This window comes from Anabrus simplex, chromosome 2, assembly GCF_040414725.1.
Source record: "Anabrus simplex isolate iqAnaSimp1 chromosome 2, ASM4041472v1, whole genome shotgun sequence".
NCBI classification, from domain to species: Eukaryota; Metazoa; Arthropoda; class Insecta; order Orthoptera; family Tettigoniidae; genus Anabrus; species Anabrus simplex.
The window spans coordinates 128,062,366-128,079,680 of NC_090266.1; the positions used below are offsets into that span (position 1 = coordinate 128,062,366).

Genomic DNA, 17,315 nt, shown 5'->3' on the forward strand with positions numbered 1-17,315 from the left:
GAAACACGTATTTTTTGTTTCTGGAAAATCCAATTAAGGGAGGGGGTGAAAAGGGGGTAATATTTTAAAATGAGTGTATCTATATCTCAAAATTTTTAAAGGTTATAGATGTGAAAATTGGTATCTAGAATCTCCTTTAAAAATAAAGAAACACGTATATTTTGTTTTCGGAAAATCCTAATAAGAAGGGAAGGAAAGGTTGAAGAAGGGGTCGAATGCTTTTCATGAGTCTACTTATATTTCAGAACCTGAAGATATTACAGACTTGAAAATTGGTATTTGGGATCTACTTTAAAAGTAAGGAAACACGTATTTTTTCGTTTTTGTAAAATCCAGATATTGGGGGTGAAAAGGGGGGGGTGAATTTTTTAAATTGAGTGTGTCTACATCTTAAAACTTTAAAATGTACAGATGTAAATATTGGTAGTTAGAATCTCCTCTAAAAATAAAGGAACACATATTTTTTTTTTTCTGTAAATCCCAATAGGAGGGGTGTAAAAGGGGGAAAAATGGGTTGAATGCCTTTAATGCGGATACATATATCTCAGAAACGAAAGATATTACAGAACTGAAAATTTGTATATGGGATCTCCTTTAAAAATAAAGAAACATGTATTTTTTAGTTTTTGGAAAATCCAATTAATGGCGGTTAAACAGGAGTGACAACTTGGGGTGAATTTTTTGAAAGACTATATCTACAGAATATCTTGGAATCGTAAAATGTTACAGACGTAAAAAGTGGGTGTTTGAAATCTCCTGTAAATGTAAAGAAACATAGGTGATTTGTTTTTGGAAACTCCACTTAAGGGGAACTCAAAAGGGGTGAAATTTTGAAATGAGAATTTTTACAGTATATCTAAAAAACTTAACATGTTACAGAAGTGAAAAATGGTATTTTTTATCTCTATTAAACATAAAGAAACGTGTATTTTTAGTTTTCGGAAATATCACCTGGGTGGAGGGGAGGGTAAATGTGACTGAAAATGGTGTTGAATTCTTTCAATTAGGCTACTGATATATCAAAAATGCAGATTTTACAGACGTGAAATTTGATATTTTCAATCTGCTTTAAAAGTAAAAATACACGTATTCTCTAAAAATCCAATGAAGCGGGGGGGGGGGGGGGGGTGAAAGAATTGAAAAATTAATTGGCTTAATTGTATGAGAATACATACATCTAATAAAAACTAAAGTTATTACAGATGTGAAAATTCGTATTTGGATCTCCTTTAAAAACAAAGAAAAACGCGTTTTGGGCGGGAAACCATCTTTGAGGGCGGGAGTGTAAAGGAGTTGAATTCCTTTCATGAGGACACATAAATCAAAAACTGAAGAAGTTAGAGACGTGATAATTGGTATTTAGAAGATCCTTTACTATTAAAGAAACAAGTATTTTTTTCGGGAAAGTTCACTTAGGGGGGGGGGGGAGTAGTGTGAAATGAAGTTAAAAAAGTAAATTACTTTTATGGGGATACTCATATCTCAAAACTGAAGGTAATAGACGTGAACATTGGTGTTTGGAATCTCCCTTAAACATAAAGAAACAAGCCTTCTTTTAATTTTTTTTTTGGGGGGGGGCGGTATATAAACTTAACGGCGGTGGGGTGTAGAAGGAGGTGAGACCAATTGATTTTACTGTTATTAATGTACTTATAAGGATCCTCCGTTGCTCAGGCGGCACCGCTCCGGCCTCTCAAAGCTGGGTTCCGTGGTTCAAATCCCGGTCACTCCATGTGACATTCGTGCTGGACAAAACGGAGGCGGGATAGGTTTTTCTCCGGATACTCCGGTTTTCCCTGTCATCAGCCATTCCAGCAACACATAATAATAATAATAACAATAATAATAATAATGTTCCGGACCGTCGTCAAATGTGCGGACCGCGCTGGCAACGGCTCCTGGACGGGTAATGACTAAGAATGCAGTCCGGCCGCGGGTTCAGTGCCGCCAAATCACCCAATATGACACCACGCCGGATCTCCTGAAGGATTTTATCCATATTAAAAATGATTAACGGAAAAGATGGCAAAGATTTACGGACCCAACTGACCAGGAGGAATACCTGAGCCTAGCCCGGGAAGTACGAAATCGATTGTTGGAAAGGAATATTGAAAAAATGGGAGGAAACGTGCTGTAAAATAATAGAAAACGAGTCAGATCGGGAATTTTGGAGGATTCTCGCAGAAAACGAGTCAGATCGCGAATTTCGGCGGATTATATATCTAAAACAATAAGCATTCAATTATAAATTTCAGTATAATACCGTAGCGAAGCACGGGTATCTTGCTAGTTATATTATAAAGCCCTCATACTGTGGATATTCTCTGCTTTCAATGGTTACTGCCATCCCTTTGAACAAAGATTACGGCTGTTCAAGATATCAGATATGTTGTTCATGAGCCTAACAAATTTTACAGTCTCCTCACACCCTTGAAACTGAGGAAGATTTAAGTCTCTGTCACAATATGTCATTGCACTTGCAACACTTTCACTGAATGTTTGTGTGGCGAGCTTTACTTTCATGGGTTCCTTCTCCCAGTGAATGTGCCTCTTGGTAAGTTTTGTTCCTAGATGAAGGCCCTTGATACTCTGAAGTTTCTCTAACTCTTCTATGTACCTCCAATCTATGACATTATTACCCCTGGCAAAAGTTCTCTTAGCTCCTAAAGTATTCCTCACTAATTTTATAGCATGGCAAGCATCTAGAAGAATAAACAATTTAGAATCATTTGAGGGATTTTCAAAGCAGTTCACCATATTATTTTCATCAAAAGAAGCTCCCAGACAACGGGCCATGGATAAATTAGAAGCAGCGCCATCAAAAGTAAGTAACGCTACAATTACATTTAGGTCATTTAAAAATTTAAGGCACTCAGTCACTAGGTTTGCTCTCTCCGAGCCACTTAAACCGTTAATCAAAAAATAACCCACTGGAATTTTCCAGTGTCCATTTAGTGAGACCACCATAAACACTAAAGCTTCCTTGGCTTCTGGTAAATCCTGATCCTCGATTTCAGTACCACAATTCACATAAACAAGAAATTGTTTTCCATCAAATTCAATGTGCTTCCGGATGCACATTTCATCCATCATCAGTGCACACACTAGGGGCTTTCCATTGATAGCCATCTCCTTCCCTTTCGAAATGAGAGCAGTTGCGGCCTCTGAAATGAATCCTGGCTTACCATCCACCAACTGATACCACCTCCGCAGTGTACTTGGATGAGGCAAACCTTGAGGAAATACATCCCTCAAGTAGCTGTATGCACGACTTGAATAGAAATTCAATGTAAGTGCAAAGCAGCGTAGTTCAGGTTACTCTGCCCTTGTATCACCATCCTTTGTTAAATCAGAAGTTGGGCAGCAGCAGGAGAAATACATTTCTGGAACAATGGAAGTTGAAAGATGCATTATGCTTTTTCACAAGTTAATTTATGGTATTACACATGGGCGCCCGCAAGGGGGGGGGGGCAAGGGGGGGCACTTGCCCCCCCCCTGAAATTCTAAAAATGTTGATGTTTAATTGTTTAATATCATACCAGAATATTTCATAAACTGAACTTACTGAAAGCCATCTAGCATCTGTTATAACTGGAAATTTCTGTAAACAATTTAATGTTGCTGACGTTATATTGGTTTTATATTCAAGAAAATTGTTAATGTGCCCCCCCCCCTGGAAAAGATCCTGCGGGCGCCCATGGTATTACATTATTTTTGAAATATTTGTTTAACAGAGATTGTGATACAATGAAAACAAATTACAGACTTCTAAAGGCTCCAAATTTTATGTATGTATGTATGTATGTCTGTCTGTTAGGTTATCAACCCAGAGACTGGTTGGATCCTCAAATAGCACCACCAAAGGCTAGCAGATATAGGGAAACCGAAAAAAAAAATTTAAGCTGTTGGTTTCTTACCTCAAGCATGCAAGCGGCATCTTCAGTTATCATCATTTTCTCCTTCAGGTGGTTTACTAAGGCTTTCCTATTCTGCAACTGATTAATAGCTCGCCGATACTTCTGCCTTTCCATTTTTTTAGCTTCTTATGGGATTTATGAATAACTTCCCTGGCAACCTGCTTGAAGGTCTGGGCTTTCCTTGGTGACTTTACCATTTCCTCAGTGTAATCACCAACATAAGATTTTCTGAACACCTTTGTTTTGGGAAGAGACTTATTCTCCTCTTCCTGAGGAACACTGAAAAAATATGAAAATTATAAGGGTCAACAACAAAAATGTCTTACCTATGTGTAATATAGTAACCTGATATGCTGCAATAGATGTTGCAGTTGAACAGTATGTTAAATGTCTTAAACACAAATATTTCACATAAGGATGACAGGACACATTCCTGCATAAAACTATGGAAAATAATTATAAAAAATAAGAAAATCTGCTCACACACAACTTGTTGATGCAACAGGATCCACTTGAAGTTTCCTCTTCACAGGAGGTTTTCTCCTCTTCTCAGCTGGTAAAAAGTGGGGTGGAAAATTAAAAATTGTTGGTACTGCATTTGGCTTGTTTAACTCCTACACCAAATGCTTCATTATCAAAACATTCCGGTGAAAAATGCTTAGAGCATAATCTTGAATGCTTCCCAGGCAAGAAATTCTCTCTTCTTAATGCAACTACCCATTGCTTTTTTCTTGTCTCATCAGCAGGAAAACTGAAATCAATAAAAGCACAGTATTCAAAATTGCTGTAACCGGGAAACTGGAACTGTAACCAATAAAATAAATTACATGTAATTGTACGTATTCTACAGACACCTGACAACAACTGTATGAAACCCCTTACATCATCATCATATTTACGTAAATATTTACTTACCCGTGAAAGGAAATGCCAGATCCTTTTTTGAAGGTCTCCTTGCATCCATACGCTATGCAATAGTGCACCATCGCTTCATTAACAGTAGCTAAAAGTCACTTTTAAGTACGCTGATCACTATTCTCGCCTATAACACGATGTTCAAAACTCTCGCACTACCCACCAGTCAGCTGATTGAGATCCTTGCTTCAAGAATGTGACGTCATCAGCCATCTATTGGATATATGATCGAAGGGGTTGGCAGTGCCTGTGCACGTAACAATGCATACGTGCCATTATTTATTTGAAGTTAAAAATGAAAACGAAAATCCACAGCCTGTTTCCGGGCATTCGACCGGGTTAGGAATGGAATGAATGAAGTGCCCATCTAGCGGCGAGCCTGTCGCATACCTCTGGGGCAATGATTAATGACTGACAGATGAAATGAAATGATATTGGAGAATGTTGCTGGAATAAAAGATGACGGGGAAAATCGGACGACCCGGAGAAAATCCTGTCCTGCCTCCGCTTTGTCCAGCACAAATCTCACATGGAGTGGCCGGGATTTGAACCACGGAACTCAGCGGTGAGAGGACGGCACGCTGCCGCCTAAGCCACGGAGGCTTTATTTATTTGAAATACTGAACGTAAAACTGCTCTAAGACGACGAGTAAGGTACGATTAACAAGGGAAAAACTTCTACTCGTATCGAAGAATCCTCGTAAATACAAACAAATCGCTATTTGATCTCCAGAGAACGAATTATTACTACGTCAATGGCACGAAAAGCGTTCACCGAGCAATGCAGCTTGAGGGAGGGCCGAGCTCTGCATTCGGAAGGCGAGTGGGCTGGCCCCACCGTCGGTTGTCCTGAGAATGGTTTTCTGTACTTTCCTATTCACATTTTCAGGCAAATGACGGGTCATTTCCTTTTATAGGCCACAGCCGATCCCTTCTCACCCTTCAACGCACCTCAAATCACCGTCACACATCTCCTGGCCAGAGAGAAGGCGTCACCTTCAAAGTGGTCCACCGCCCTTCAGGGTACGGAATGAAAACTATATATATAAATGCTTTCTGGGACGTATAAATTAAATGTTCCAGATTGGTTCAACATGAAAATAAGTACTAGTTTTTTGTTCATACAACGGGACTTCAAGGAATTACCACGCACCTTTTCACATGTCTGTTGTATTACATTACTGGATATCAAAACAGTAAAAGATTCAGAAGAATTTCATAAACGAACTCATTCTTGAACAACTATAATCATTATAATATCTTAAAACTATTGGCTTATTGTTTGCAAATCACATGTTATTTTTGTTTGAATTCGATTGAACTCTCCAGAAAACGACAACAGTTAAGAGTTGTTTGGCGGCTGTTTAAGTGTCAAGTGTTAAAGTGGTGTGGGAAGTGAAATAAGGATGGTTTAGTTTTATTGATATGTCTTGACTGTTGTAATGGCTCTTAAGGGAAAGTATAATTTTAGTGATAAACTATGAAATGAATTTCCGCACTTAGAGGCAACGACAATGAAACAGTTCAGTGTTTTCCATAGCTCAGAGAAAACGGCCGGGTATTGATGATTAAGTTATCTGAAGACTTCAAAGCATAAGTTGCCCCTTTAATCTCCTTTGAGGGCCGATGACCTAGGTGTTAGTCCCCTTTAAATAACAAGCATCATCATCATCATCATCATCATCATCAATCTCCTTTGACTTCGAAATACAAACTTTTCTTGTACAGGTCGAACGTGTTAGCAAGTGATACGATTTAGCGAGAGAAGGTGAGCTTTCGTCCACACTCTCAAGCAAAATCAAAGTTGAAATTCGATTACCTGTGTAAGTCGGGGATCATTAGAGAGTTGTTTACCAAAAGTAAATTCTTGGAAAAATAAATTATGCGTAAGAGATGGGATATCAGTCAGTTTCATTTAGGCCTATATATGTTCTATTTCCAAACAAGAAAAACATCCAGGATGCTGAAAGAGAATGCATGGCATACATAGATGCTGTACCGTAGTAGAAACATCAAAAGAATATCTTTAAAAACAGTGTGTAGACCTAAAGATAAACTTTGTGGAATAATACAGTAAAGGAAGCTTGTAAATAGAAGAAACATCAAAATGTTTGCCAACCAGGACTAATATAATGGGAAGCAGTACTTACAAGAAAGTATTCGAGCCTCACTCGAGGACTTCGGAAATAACTCGGAAAGGTTAGGACAGGTGGCAGGGAATCTTTTTTTTTTTTTTTTTGGGGTGCAGGAAAGAATCTTAGAACGGAGGAAAAATGGAAATGAAAAGTCTTTCGGATAAATCAGATAAACTCATTGTGACGTAGACTAGAGAATCAGTGAAGAAGTGGAAGGAATATTTCGGAATGCTCATTGTAAAAGAATCGGTTAGGTCATTACTGGCCACCAACGTCATTTATGTCGACAATCAGAATGCTGAGAGAATTGAACGTAGAGTGAGTTCCTGATTCAATATATCTATAGAAGGCGTTAACCTTTCATCTTAATAATTGTTCATCATTTACTGAAAGGTACTGAAAAAAGGAGCAGGGTGTTATTCGGGATGATGAACATGTGGAATGTAAGCAGTTTTGCTTATACTGGTGTTTTTTTAACGTCGTGCTGTCACATCGAAGGTTTTCGGCGACGCAAGGTTAGGAAAAGGCTAGAACTGGGAAGGTAGTGGCTGCGGCCTTAATTAAGGTACAGCCTCAGCATTTGCCAGTGTGAAAATGAGGAAAACACCATAAACCACCTTCAGGGCTGGGGTTCCAACCCACTATTTTCCGAATGCAAACTTACAGCTGCGCGACCCTATCCGCACGTCAAACTCGCTTGATTTATACTGATTACTTTGTCATAATGATAGACTGCATTAAAAACTCGAAATGGAATGTTTGGAACTTTATACGTGCAACACCCCCTAACAATGATGGTAAATGATGTTCGGAAGAGAACGTCATAGGGAAGTGTGCACACAAGACAAGATAAAAAAAATAGAGCAAATAAATCAGAATAAATCAGATAATAACACGCGTGTGTCCGGCTCCATGGCTAAATGGTTAGCGTGTTAGCCTTTGGTAACAGGGATCCCGGGTTTGATTCCCGGCAGCGTCGGGAATTTTAACCATCATTGGTTAATTTCGCTGGCACGAGGGCTGGGTATATATTTCTTCTTCATCATCATTTCATCCTCACCACGACGCGCAGGTCGCCTACTGGTGTCAAATCAAAAGACCTGCATCTGGCGAGCCGAACTTGTCCTCGGACACTCCCGGCACTAAAAAAAGCCATGCGCCATTTCATTCACGGAGCCACCCACAAGATGCAGTTATCGCCGACGAGACAATCCACCACAACTAGTATACAATGTGCCGACCACGGCCTGCTCACCGGAGGAGGAAGGGAGCCATTCGATCGGAGGAATGGCGGGCTTCGGAGGAGCGGTCTTACTCAACCCGAAAAGGAACTTGGACAACCCTTCCATGTCAACCAGACTTGCCAAAAACTCTTCGTGAATTTTGGCAGTATTATGACCCACCGGCAGACGACCTCCAGGACGATCTACAGCAGGCTCCAGACTTACCTCAACCCGTCTATCCGGATCAGCTCTACATCATACGTGAGCGCTCCGCCCCATGGGACATCTTGGACGATGATACCAGTGAAGGTCCAGGTTCTCTGTCTGGCAACCCAGGCAGGTTCCCAGAGAGGGACAACGACGACGCCGGTTCCCGGGACGCCACCACCGACGATGAAATCGCCAACTGCGCCAGCTTCATCCGTCCACCACCCAGGGTCCTAACTACAGCTGACCCTCTACGACCAACGCTGTTTTCCCCGTGACCCCAGCCTCGGGTCTATCATTCGATCGCTGTCCCGCTCCCGCATCCAGTACCGTATCTTTCAACCCCCTTAGGCGACTATGCAACCCGCATTGTCCGCTGTGGTGTCCACTTACCTCGACCACGTGACGCTCCACGCGTCTTTCGCTCCACCCGTCATTCTGCTCTCATGGACACCATTATACAGGATCTTCGAGACCATCACATCCTCGAACCCGCACCGGTCACTTCCGCCTTCCCTCTGTTTGTGATTCCAAAGGATGACGGTTCAGCCCGGGTCATCTATGATCTTTCACCTTGGACTCCGTATATCAACAAACCGTCCTTCCGGCTACAGGGCCCAGCACAGGCATTACAGCAGATACCTCCTCATCACCAAGCCCTCAAAACTGACCTGAAGAGCGGCTTTTACCAGATCGCCATTAAATCAGACTCCCGCCACAACTATGGGGTCCGATATCGGGGCCATACATATCAGTGGACTCGCTTATCTATAGGCCACGCCTTGGCCCCATCCATTATGCAAAGATGGGCCTCAGCGGTGGCTGAGATCCTCCACGACGAGTTCAACGTTTCTACGGTCGTATACCTCGACGACTGGTTGATCCACAGTGAAGATCTCACCGACCAGAAGGCAGAAGAGATTCGCCTGTATTTAGAAGTGATCCTTGACATAACGCTCAATCATCGGAAGTCCATCCTCACACCAGTGACTGTGTTAACTTACCTAGGCGTGACTATCGACATTCCCGGACAAGAAATTACCCTGCACTATGCCACTCAAGAGCGCATCCTCAGCCTCCTGCCTCTGATTACGACCACCGACGACGACGGCAGGGAGCAAATTGTTGGCTTCTCAGCTGGGTGACCTGGGTCATGGGCTGGTCCAGGTTTATCCAAAAGCACGTTCTCTCTAACGAGCCTTTCTGGGTCCGACGGCTTCTTACCCCGAAAAACATCGCGACCCCCCGGCGCATGAACATTCCTGAAATACCCGTGGAAATCTTCACCGATGTTACACCGCACTCCATAGCCGCCGTCTCGCCGCGGTTCAACATGGGATGGGCCCAGGCGTTCCAAACACCGACCACCGTGAACGCAGCAGAGACAGCAGCAGCCATCTCCGGCGCCCTGTGGGCAATAAGAAACATTCCTCTCAGTTTTTCTGTATTTCATATGTACACTGATAGTTCTGTTGCTTTGTATACTCTCAACCGGACGTGGGCCCGTGTTACATAGTCATAAGTATATGTTAACTTTGTATTTATCTCTCATTAAAGAAGCAATGGAGAGGGACATCGCCCTCTCGTGGTAGCCTGTCGCCTCGGTCATTATTTTTGGAGCGGCACAGCCGTTAGACACGGCTACCAAACACCAGCGTCTACTCGCGAGCAGTTCCAACTATCAACAGGCACACTCCACTCTTCGCCACACGCGACGACACAGTCTAGCACCGACACACGCTCTGGCGGAGACCGTCAAAACACACACCGCAGTAGAAATATACGCACCCAGATGGCGTAAGAGTTCGTGTTGCAGTACACAGTACAATTAAACCCACTAGATATAACTTGCAGGATAATTAGGTGCTGTCATGTCCCAATAGCCATACATACAATGAGTAGTTTACAAGTAGATTAAATGCCCAGTGCGCCCATGCACTAAACTTATTAGAGTCCACCAGATACGTAGTTTATTCATCCAATTCGTCAAATAGTGTTGGTTTCCAATCACATATGATAATGGCAATATCACAGCTCAGTATACAGGCACCTGGCCGAGAATGCAGTGTTCAGTAGTAGAATGCATAATTCACAAAAGGTTACTTGTGCCGATAAGGCACACAATTTAAACATGTGACGCGTAGACAGCTGATAGTCCAAATTATATCACATTATTAATGTATTTTGCATAATAACGCCTCAGACGAGATGCAACAAGTCTATATTAGCATTTTTACGACTAAGGTAATTTTTAGGTGTATAACTTTTAGTGCCGGATATGTCAGACAAAATACTCGGCTTGCCAGTTCTGTAGCTGCTTTCAGACCCCTGGAGGTGACCAACATGTACCGCTGTGTGAGGATATTATTTGTGGGTGTAGGTGTAACTGTGCGGCGAAGGAATGGGAAGAAAGTGGCCGTGGCCTTGAGAAAGCAATCGCGGCATATGCCTGGAATTGAATTGAGAAACCACGGAAAAGTATTTCGATGATGGCCGACGGGGATTCAAACCTACCTACAGGGTGGTCAGAAACAACGTGAACCGGATATATGAGAGCTGATCGTGCTGATAAATAATTTGGAAGAAATAATTCAATAACTCGCACCGTTTTCATTTTATCAGCTGCTGAAGTTAGCCAATCAGATCATTTCGCGGGTGAATTCAAACGGGCTTTGCACGGCACTGCTGCTAAATCTGCACGTGACTTAAGAGCGGCCATGCCGAGAAATCAACATCAAACACAAACACACCGTTGGTTTCAGTCAGTGTCACCGTAGCGTACTTGCTTTGACACGATCCTGTCAGTTCGGGGGTCGGTATTCAAACCCCTCCCCTGGCGTTTTTTTATTCTTCTACTGGTGCTCTCATGCCAGTCTTAAGCCACGTACAGATTTAGCAACACAGCCTCGCAAAGCCCATTTGAATTCGCCCGCGAAGTGATCTTATCGGCCAACTCCAGCAGCTGATTAAATGACACCTGTGCGAGATATCTAATTATTTCTTTCGAATTATTTATCAGCACGACCGATCCTCTAGCGCTGACATATCCGGTTCAAGTTGTTTCCGATCACCCTGTATATCCCGAGTACAGAGCTTGCAACTGCAGGGTCTTTCACTCAAAGTGGGGCCGACCGGCGCAGCGCAGCGGGTAGATGGGCGAGCTGATAGTCAGACGAGCACATGGCAACTCGCTGAGCTTGGGGCCGGGAGAGCGCCTGTATGTATCGCACATAAATAACAAGCACATATAATAACGCATAAACAAAGTAAAATAATATCTCAGCTTGTCACAGAATAGGTTGAAAATGTCTTCCACCTGCATCTACACATTTCTGGCTTCATCTAAGGAAATTTTCATTCATACGCATTAGTTCATCTACCGAGATAGCCTTAATTTCTCTCGTGGTATTTTGTTTGAGTTCATCTAGAGTGTGAGGGTTTGCTGCATAAACCTTACCTATTGTTCAGTTTTTCCCATAAATAAAAATCGCAAACCGTAAGATCTGGGGATCTTGTGGGTCACAATGGTTTACTAATTACTATGTTGTCAAAATCTTTCTCAATTAAACTTAATGACTCGTTAGTCGTATGCGCGGTTGCCGAGTCTTGCTGGAAATATCCAGACTGACATTCATTATCCGTCAGTTGTTAAAAAATGATACGAGAATGTCATTCCTATATCTCTGCCCAGTGATTGTGGATTCATAAACTATAGGCCCTATTATCCTGTCTGCAGTTACTGCCGCCAACACTCCCATTTTCACACTCTAGATGAACTGAAACAAAATATCACGAGAGAAATTGAGGCTATTTCGGTAGATGAACTAATGCGTATGAATGAAAATTTCCTTAGATGAAGCCAGAAATGTGTAGACGCAGTTGGAAGACATTTTCAACATCTTCTATGACAAGGTGAGAAATTATTTTACTTTGATTATGCGTTATTATGTGTGCTTGTTATTTACATGCGATTCATACGGGCGCTCTCCCGGCCCCAAGCTCGCCTATCTACCCGCTGCGTTGCGCCGGCCAGCCGGCCCCACTTTGAGTGAAAGACCCTGTATAACTGGCTGTGCCGCAACGCTCTGCGATAACCTGTTCGGTGTACCAGGTACACAAGTATGAGAACCAAATTGATTTTATTGCTTTGAGTGGATTCCTCTCTAATGTTCGAAATAAGAGATTAGCTGCTGTCAACAGTGACCACTACCCCAGGCAGAGTTCCAAATGGAGATCTTGACAACAAACACGAGATTTCTAAAACTAGGTACGTGATCTGATATGAGAAAACTAAAAGATGTGTAGATTAGAGGAGATTTCAAACTGTAGCTGATTTTTTTTAAAGTACTCCAGTGCAAGACGAAGGACATAAATATCAATTCATCTTGGAACAATGAAAAGAGCATCATTCTTGGAAGCAGCGAAATTATGTCTGACAAAACCTGAGATTCATTAGCCCTAGGAAGCAGATTAAGGAAACAGCTGGATATATTATGTATAGTAAGGAATAACTTTCTTATTATTATTCCTATTCTTCTTTCGTTTCGGTCTCTGTAGGACCACGGACAGCTTTTTCATGGTTTGGGTTTTCTTCTTCCCCTCCCAGAACCTCTTCATCCTCCCTCTCCTTTTCTCCCGTACTTCAGCTGATATTTTCAGTGTCCTCTTCTCTTGTTTCTCCCACTAGTGCTCCTCTGTCCTATTGCTGTACCTTTCTCTGTCATTGAGCTCTGGCATATTGGTTGGTGTATATTTATTTCTCCAGTTCTCTGTCTCTTCCACCTTGATCCCCATCTCAGTCCAGACAACCCACTTAGTTCCCATCTTGTCCTACCCGTTGTCTCCCATACGTTTCTAGTCATTCTCTCCATGTCCATCCTGATCACATATCCAGTAAATCTTGCTCTTTTGAGTCTTATTTCTTCAGAGATCATCCTCATACTTCGGTACAGTCCATATCTTGATCTTCGTTCCCATCTTTCACCTCCTCATTTTTGGTCCCAGTATCTTTCTCAGACTTTTTCTTTCATCTTTCTTCTCCAATTGCTCTGCCTCATGTCTTCCTAGTGTCATCATCTTACCGCGTTCCTCGCTGTGGTGTCTGAGCTTTCCGTCTCTTCATATGTTTCTTTTATTGTTCACTTCTCTGGTCGGTAAACCTCATCTTTTTCACCCTCTGTTTTACCCCATTACTGCTGCTGTCGCACAGTCGCAGCACAGTCCTACATGTGAAAACAGGCCTTTTAACTCTCTACCAGTGCGTTCATGCTACATTCTTAATATTAATAGTGTAATCTGTAATGGTTGTTATTTATAAACTATTTAACGGTGCAATTGTTAAGCCATACTAAGTCGTATTTATAATCTGTTTTCAGGTTATTGATTTAGAAACGGGAAAGCCTCTTGGCCCATACCAGGAAGGAGAACTTTGCTTCAGAGGATGCATGATTATGAAGGGCTATGCTAATAATAGAGAAGCTACTGCAGAAACAATCGATTCTCAAGGATGGCTGCATACGGGAGATATTGGATATTATGATAATGATGGCTACTTCTTCATTATTGACCGATTGAAGGAACTAATAAAATACAAAGGATTCCAAGTAAGATGTTTTTATTGTTGTTATTATTAATCTATCATAAGTAGTGATTTTGCAGTCCTTAAAATATGAATTGGTATACATTCATTCGTACGTATATACAAGACCGATTCAAATATATTTCTTACACTAGCAAGATACCCGTGCTTCGCTACGGTATTATACTGAAATTTATAATTGAATGGATATCGATTTATATATAATCCGTCAAAATTCGAGATCTGACTCGTTTTCTGAGAGATTACGGCAAGTTCCCTCCCATTTTTCAATCTTTCTTTCCAGCAATCGATTTCGTACTTCCCGGGCTAGGACCACGTATTACACCCGGTCAGTTCGGTCCCTAAATGTTTGCCATCTTTTCCTATAAGCATTTTTAATATGGATCAAATTCTTGAGGAGATTCGGCGTGGTGTCTTCTTGGGTGCCTTGGCAGTACTGAACCCGCGGCCGGACTGCATTTGTAGTCATTACCAGTCCAGACCCGTTTCCAGCGCGGTCCGCACATTTGACGGCGGTCCAGAATATTATTATTATTATTATTATTATTATTATTATTATTATTATTATTATTATTATTATTATTATTATTATTATTATTATTATTATTATTATTATTATTATTATTATTATTATTATTATAGATATTCTGGACCCCACAGCAAGATGCAAGACCGCTAATTGTCGGTAAATTCCATCTGCTGCCATTGTCATTTTTGACATTGTGACCAGCACCATTGTCGCGCGTAGGCAAGTAGCGGAATTTCTGGCCATACGAATGACATACTTCCGTGCATTATTGACCTTATTATAGGGGTGAACAATTCGACAGTCAATCTCATTCCTATCGTTTATTTCAAATGTTTTGAATTTTTATTTATATGCCAGGAGAATCTACTGTAATCTAAGAACGTTCTCCCAAGGAAAAGATGGCTCTTGAAAACGAACCCAGGAAAGATTAAAACTGATCGGTTTATGATCAGAATAAGTACATCGAAAATCCACAGCCTGTTTCCAGTCATTCGATGGGGTCAGGAATGGAATGAATAAACAGTAAAATCAATTGGTCTAACCTCCTTTTACACCCCACCGTCGTTTGTTTCATCCCCCCCCCCCCGCAAAAAAGAAAAGAAGGCGTGTTTCTTTATGTTTAAAAGAGATTCCAAACTCCAATGTTCATGTCTTTAACCTTCAGTTTTGAGATATAAGTATCCCCATAAAAATAATTCACTTTTTTCACATCTTTCACCCCCCCCCCCCCAAGTGAATTTCCCTGCAACAAACTCGTTTCTTTAATAGTAAAGGATCTTCTAAATACCAATTATCACGACTCTAACTTCTTCAGTTTTTTATTTATGTGTCCTCATGAAAGGAATTCAACTCCTTTTACTCCCCCCCCCCAAGATTATTCCCTCCCCCCCAAAACGCGTTTTTCTTTGATTTTAAAGGAGATCCAAATACCAATTTTCAAGCCTGTAACAAATACAGTTTTTATTAGATGTAAGTATTCTCATACAATTAAGACAATTAATTTTTCAATAATTTCACCCCCACCCCCTCATTGGATTTTCCGAGAATAGGCGTTTCTTTACTTTTTAAAGCAGATTCCAAATATCAAATTTCACGTCTGTAACATCTTCATTTTTGAGATATCAGTGGCCTAATTAAAAGAAATCAACACCATCTTCAGTGAATTTTACCCCCCCCCCCTCCACCCAAGTGGTATTTCCGAAAACTAAAAATACACGTTTCTTTATTTTTACTAAGATAAAAAATACAATTTTTCACTTCTGTATCATGTTAACTTTTTTGAGATATACTGTAGAAATTCTCATTTTAAAATTTCACCACTTTTAGTTCCCCTTAAGTGGAGTTTCCAAAAACAAATCACCTATGTTTCTTTACATTTACAGGAGATTCCAAATACACTTTTTACGTCTGCAACATTTTACGTTTCTCAGATATTCTGTAGATACAGTCTTTCAAAAAATTCACCCCAATTTGTCACTCCTGTTTAACCGCCATTAATTGGATATTCCAAATGCAAAAAAATGTGTTTCTTTGTTTTTAAAGGAGATCCCATATACAAATTCTCAGTTCTGTAATATCTTCAGTTTCTGAGATATATGTATCCTCATTAAAGCCATTCAACCAATTATTCACCCTTTTAAACCCCTCCTATTGAGATTTACAGAAAAAAAAACGTGTTCCTTCATTTTTAAGGGAGATTCTAAATACCAATTTTTACATCTATAAACTGTAACAGTTTTGAGATATAGATACACACATTTTAAAAAATCACCCCCTTTTAACCCCCCCCCCCCATTAATTGGATTTTCCAATAACAAAAAAATACGTGTTTCTTTATTTTTAAAGGAGATCCCAAACACCAATTTTCAGGTCTGTAATATCTTCAGTTTCTAAAATATAAGTAGCCTCATCAAAGGCATTCAACACCTTTTTCACCCCTTTTCACCCCTCCTATTGCGATTTTCCTAAAACAAAAAATACATGTTTCTTTATGTTTAATGAAGATTCTAAATACCAACTTTTACATCTGCAAACTTTAAAAGTATGGAGATATAGATTCACTCATTTTAAAAATTCACCCCCTTTTCACCCTCCCATTAATTGTATTTTCCAAAAACAAAAAAATACGTGTTTCTTTGTTTTTAAAAGAGATCAAAAGTACCAATTTTCAGGTCTGTAATATCTTCAGTTTCTGAGATATAAGTACTGGTATCCTGATTAAGGGCATTCAACCCATTTTCCCAATTTTCACCCCTTTTCACCCCTCCTATTGGGAATTTCTGAAAACAAAAAAATACGTGTTGCCTTATTATTTTTTTTTTTGCTAGGGGCTTTACGTCGCACCGACACAGATAGGTCTTATGGCGACGATGGGATGGGAAAGGCCTAGGAGTTGGAAGGAAGCGGCCGTGGCCTTAATTAAGGTACAGCCCCAGCATTTGCCTGGTGTGAAAATGGGAAACCACGGAAAACCATTTTCAGGGCTGCCGATAGTGGGATTCGAACCTACTATCTCCCGGATGCAAGCTCACAGCCGCGCGCCTCTACGCGCACGGCCAACTCGCCCGGTTGCCTTATTTTTAAAGAAGATTCTAAATACCAATTTTTACATGTGTAAACTTTTAAACTTTCGAGATATAGACACACTCATTTTAAAATTTCACCCCTCTTTTCACCCCCTTAGCGAAGGAATATCCAAAAATCCTCTCTTAGCGAGCACCTACATCTTAATATGAATATATCCCCAAAATTTCATTTCTTTACGTCCAGTAGTTTTGGCTCTGCGATGAT

At 40.8% G+C, this 17,315-nt stretch overlaps 1 protein-coding gene across 1 annotated transcript in view; it reads left to right on the forward strand.

Annotated features, from left to right (window-relative positions):
- The window catches only part of LOC136863925 (luciferin 4-monooxygenase), a 255,863-nt gene that overhangs the window by 221,531 nt on the left and 17,017 nt on the right, over nt 1-17,315 (forward strand). The window contains exon 6 of the mRNA XM_067140354.2: nt 13,773-14,000. Within this exon, the coding sequence (XP_066996455.1) occupies nt 13,773-14,000 (228 nt within the window). The remainder of the gene's footprint in view (nt 1-13,772; nt 14,001-17,315) is intronic.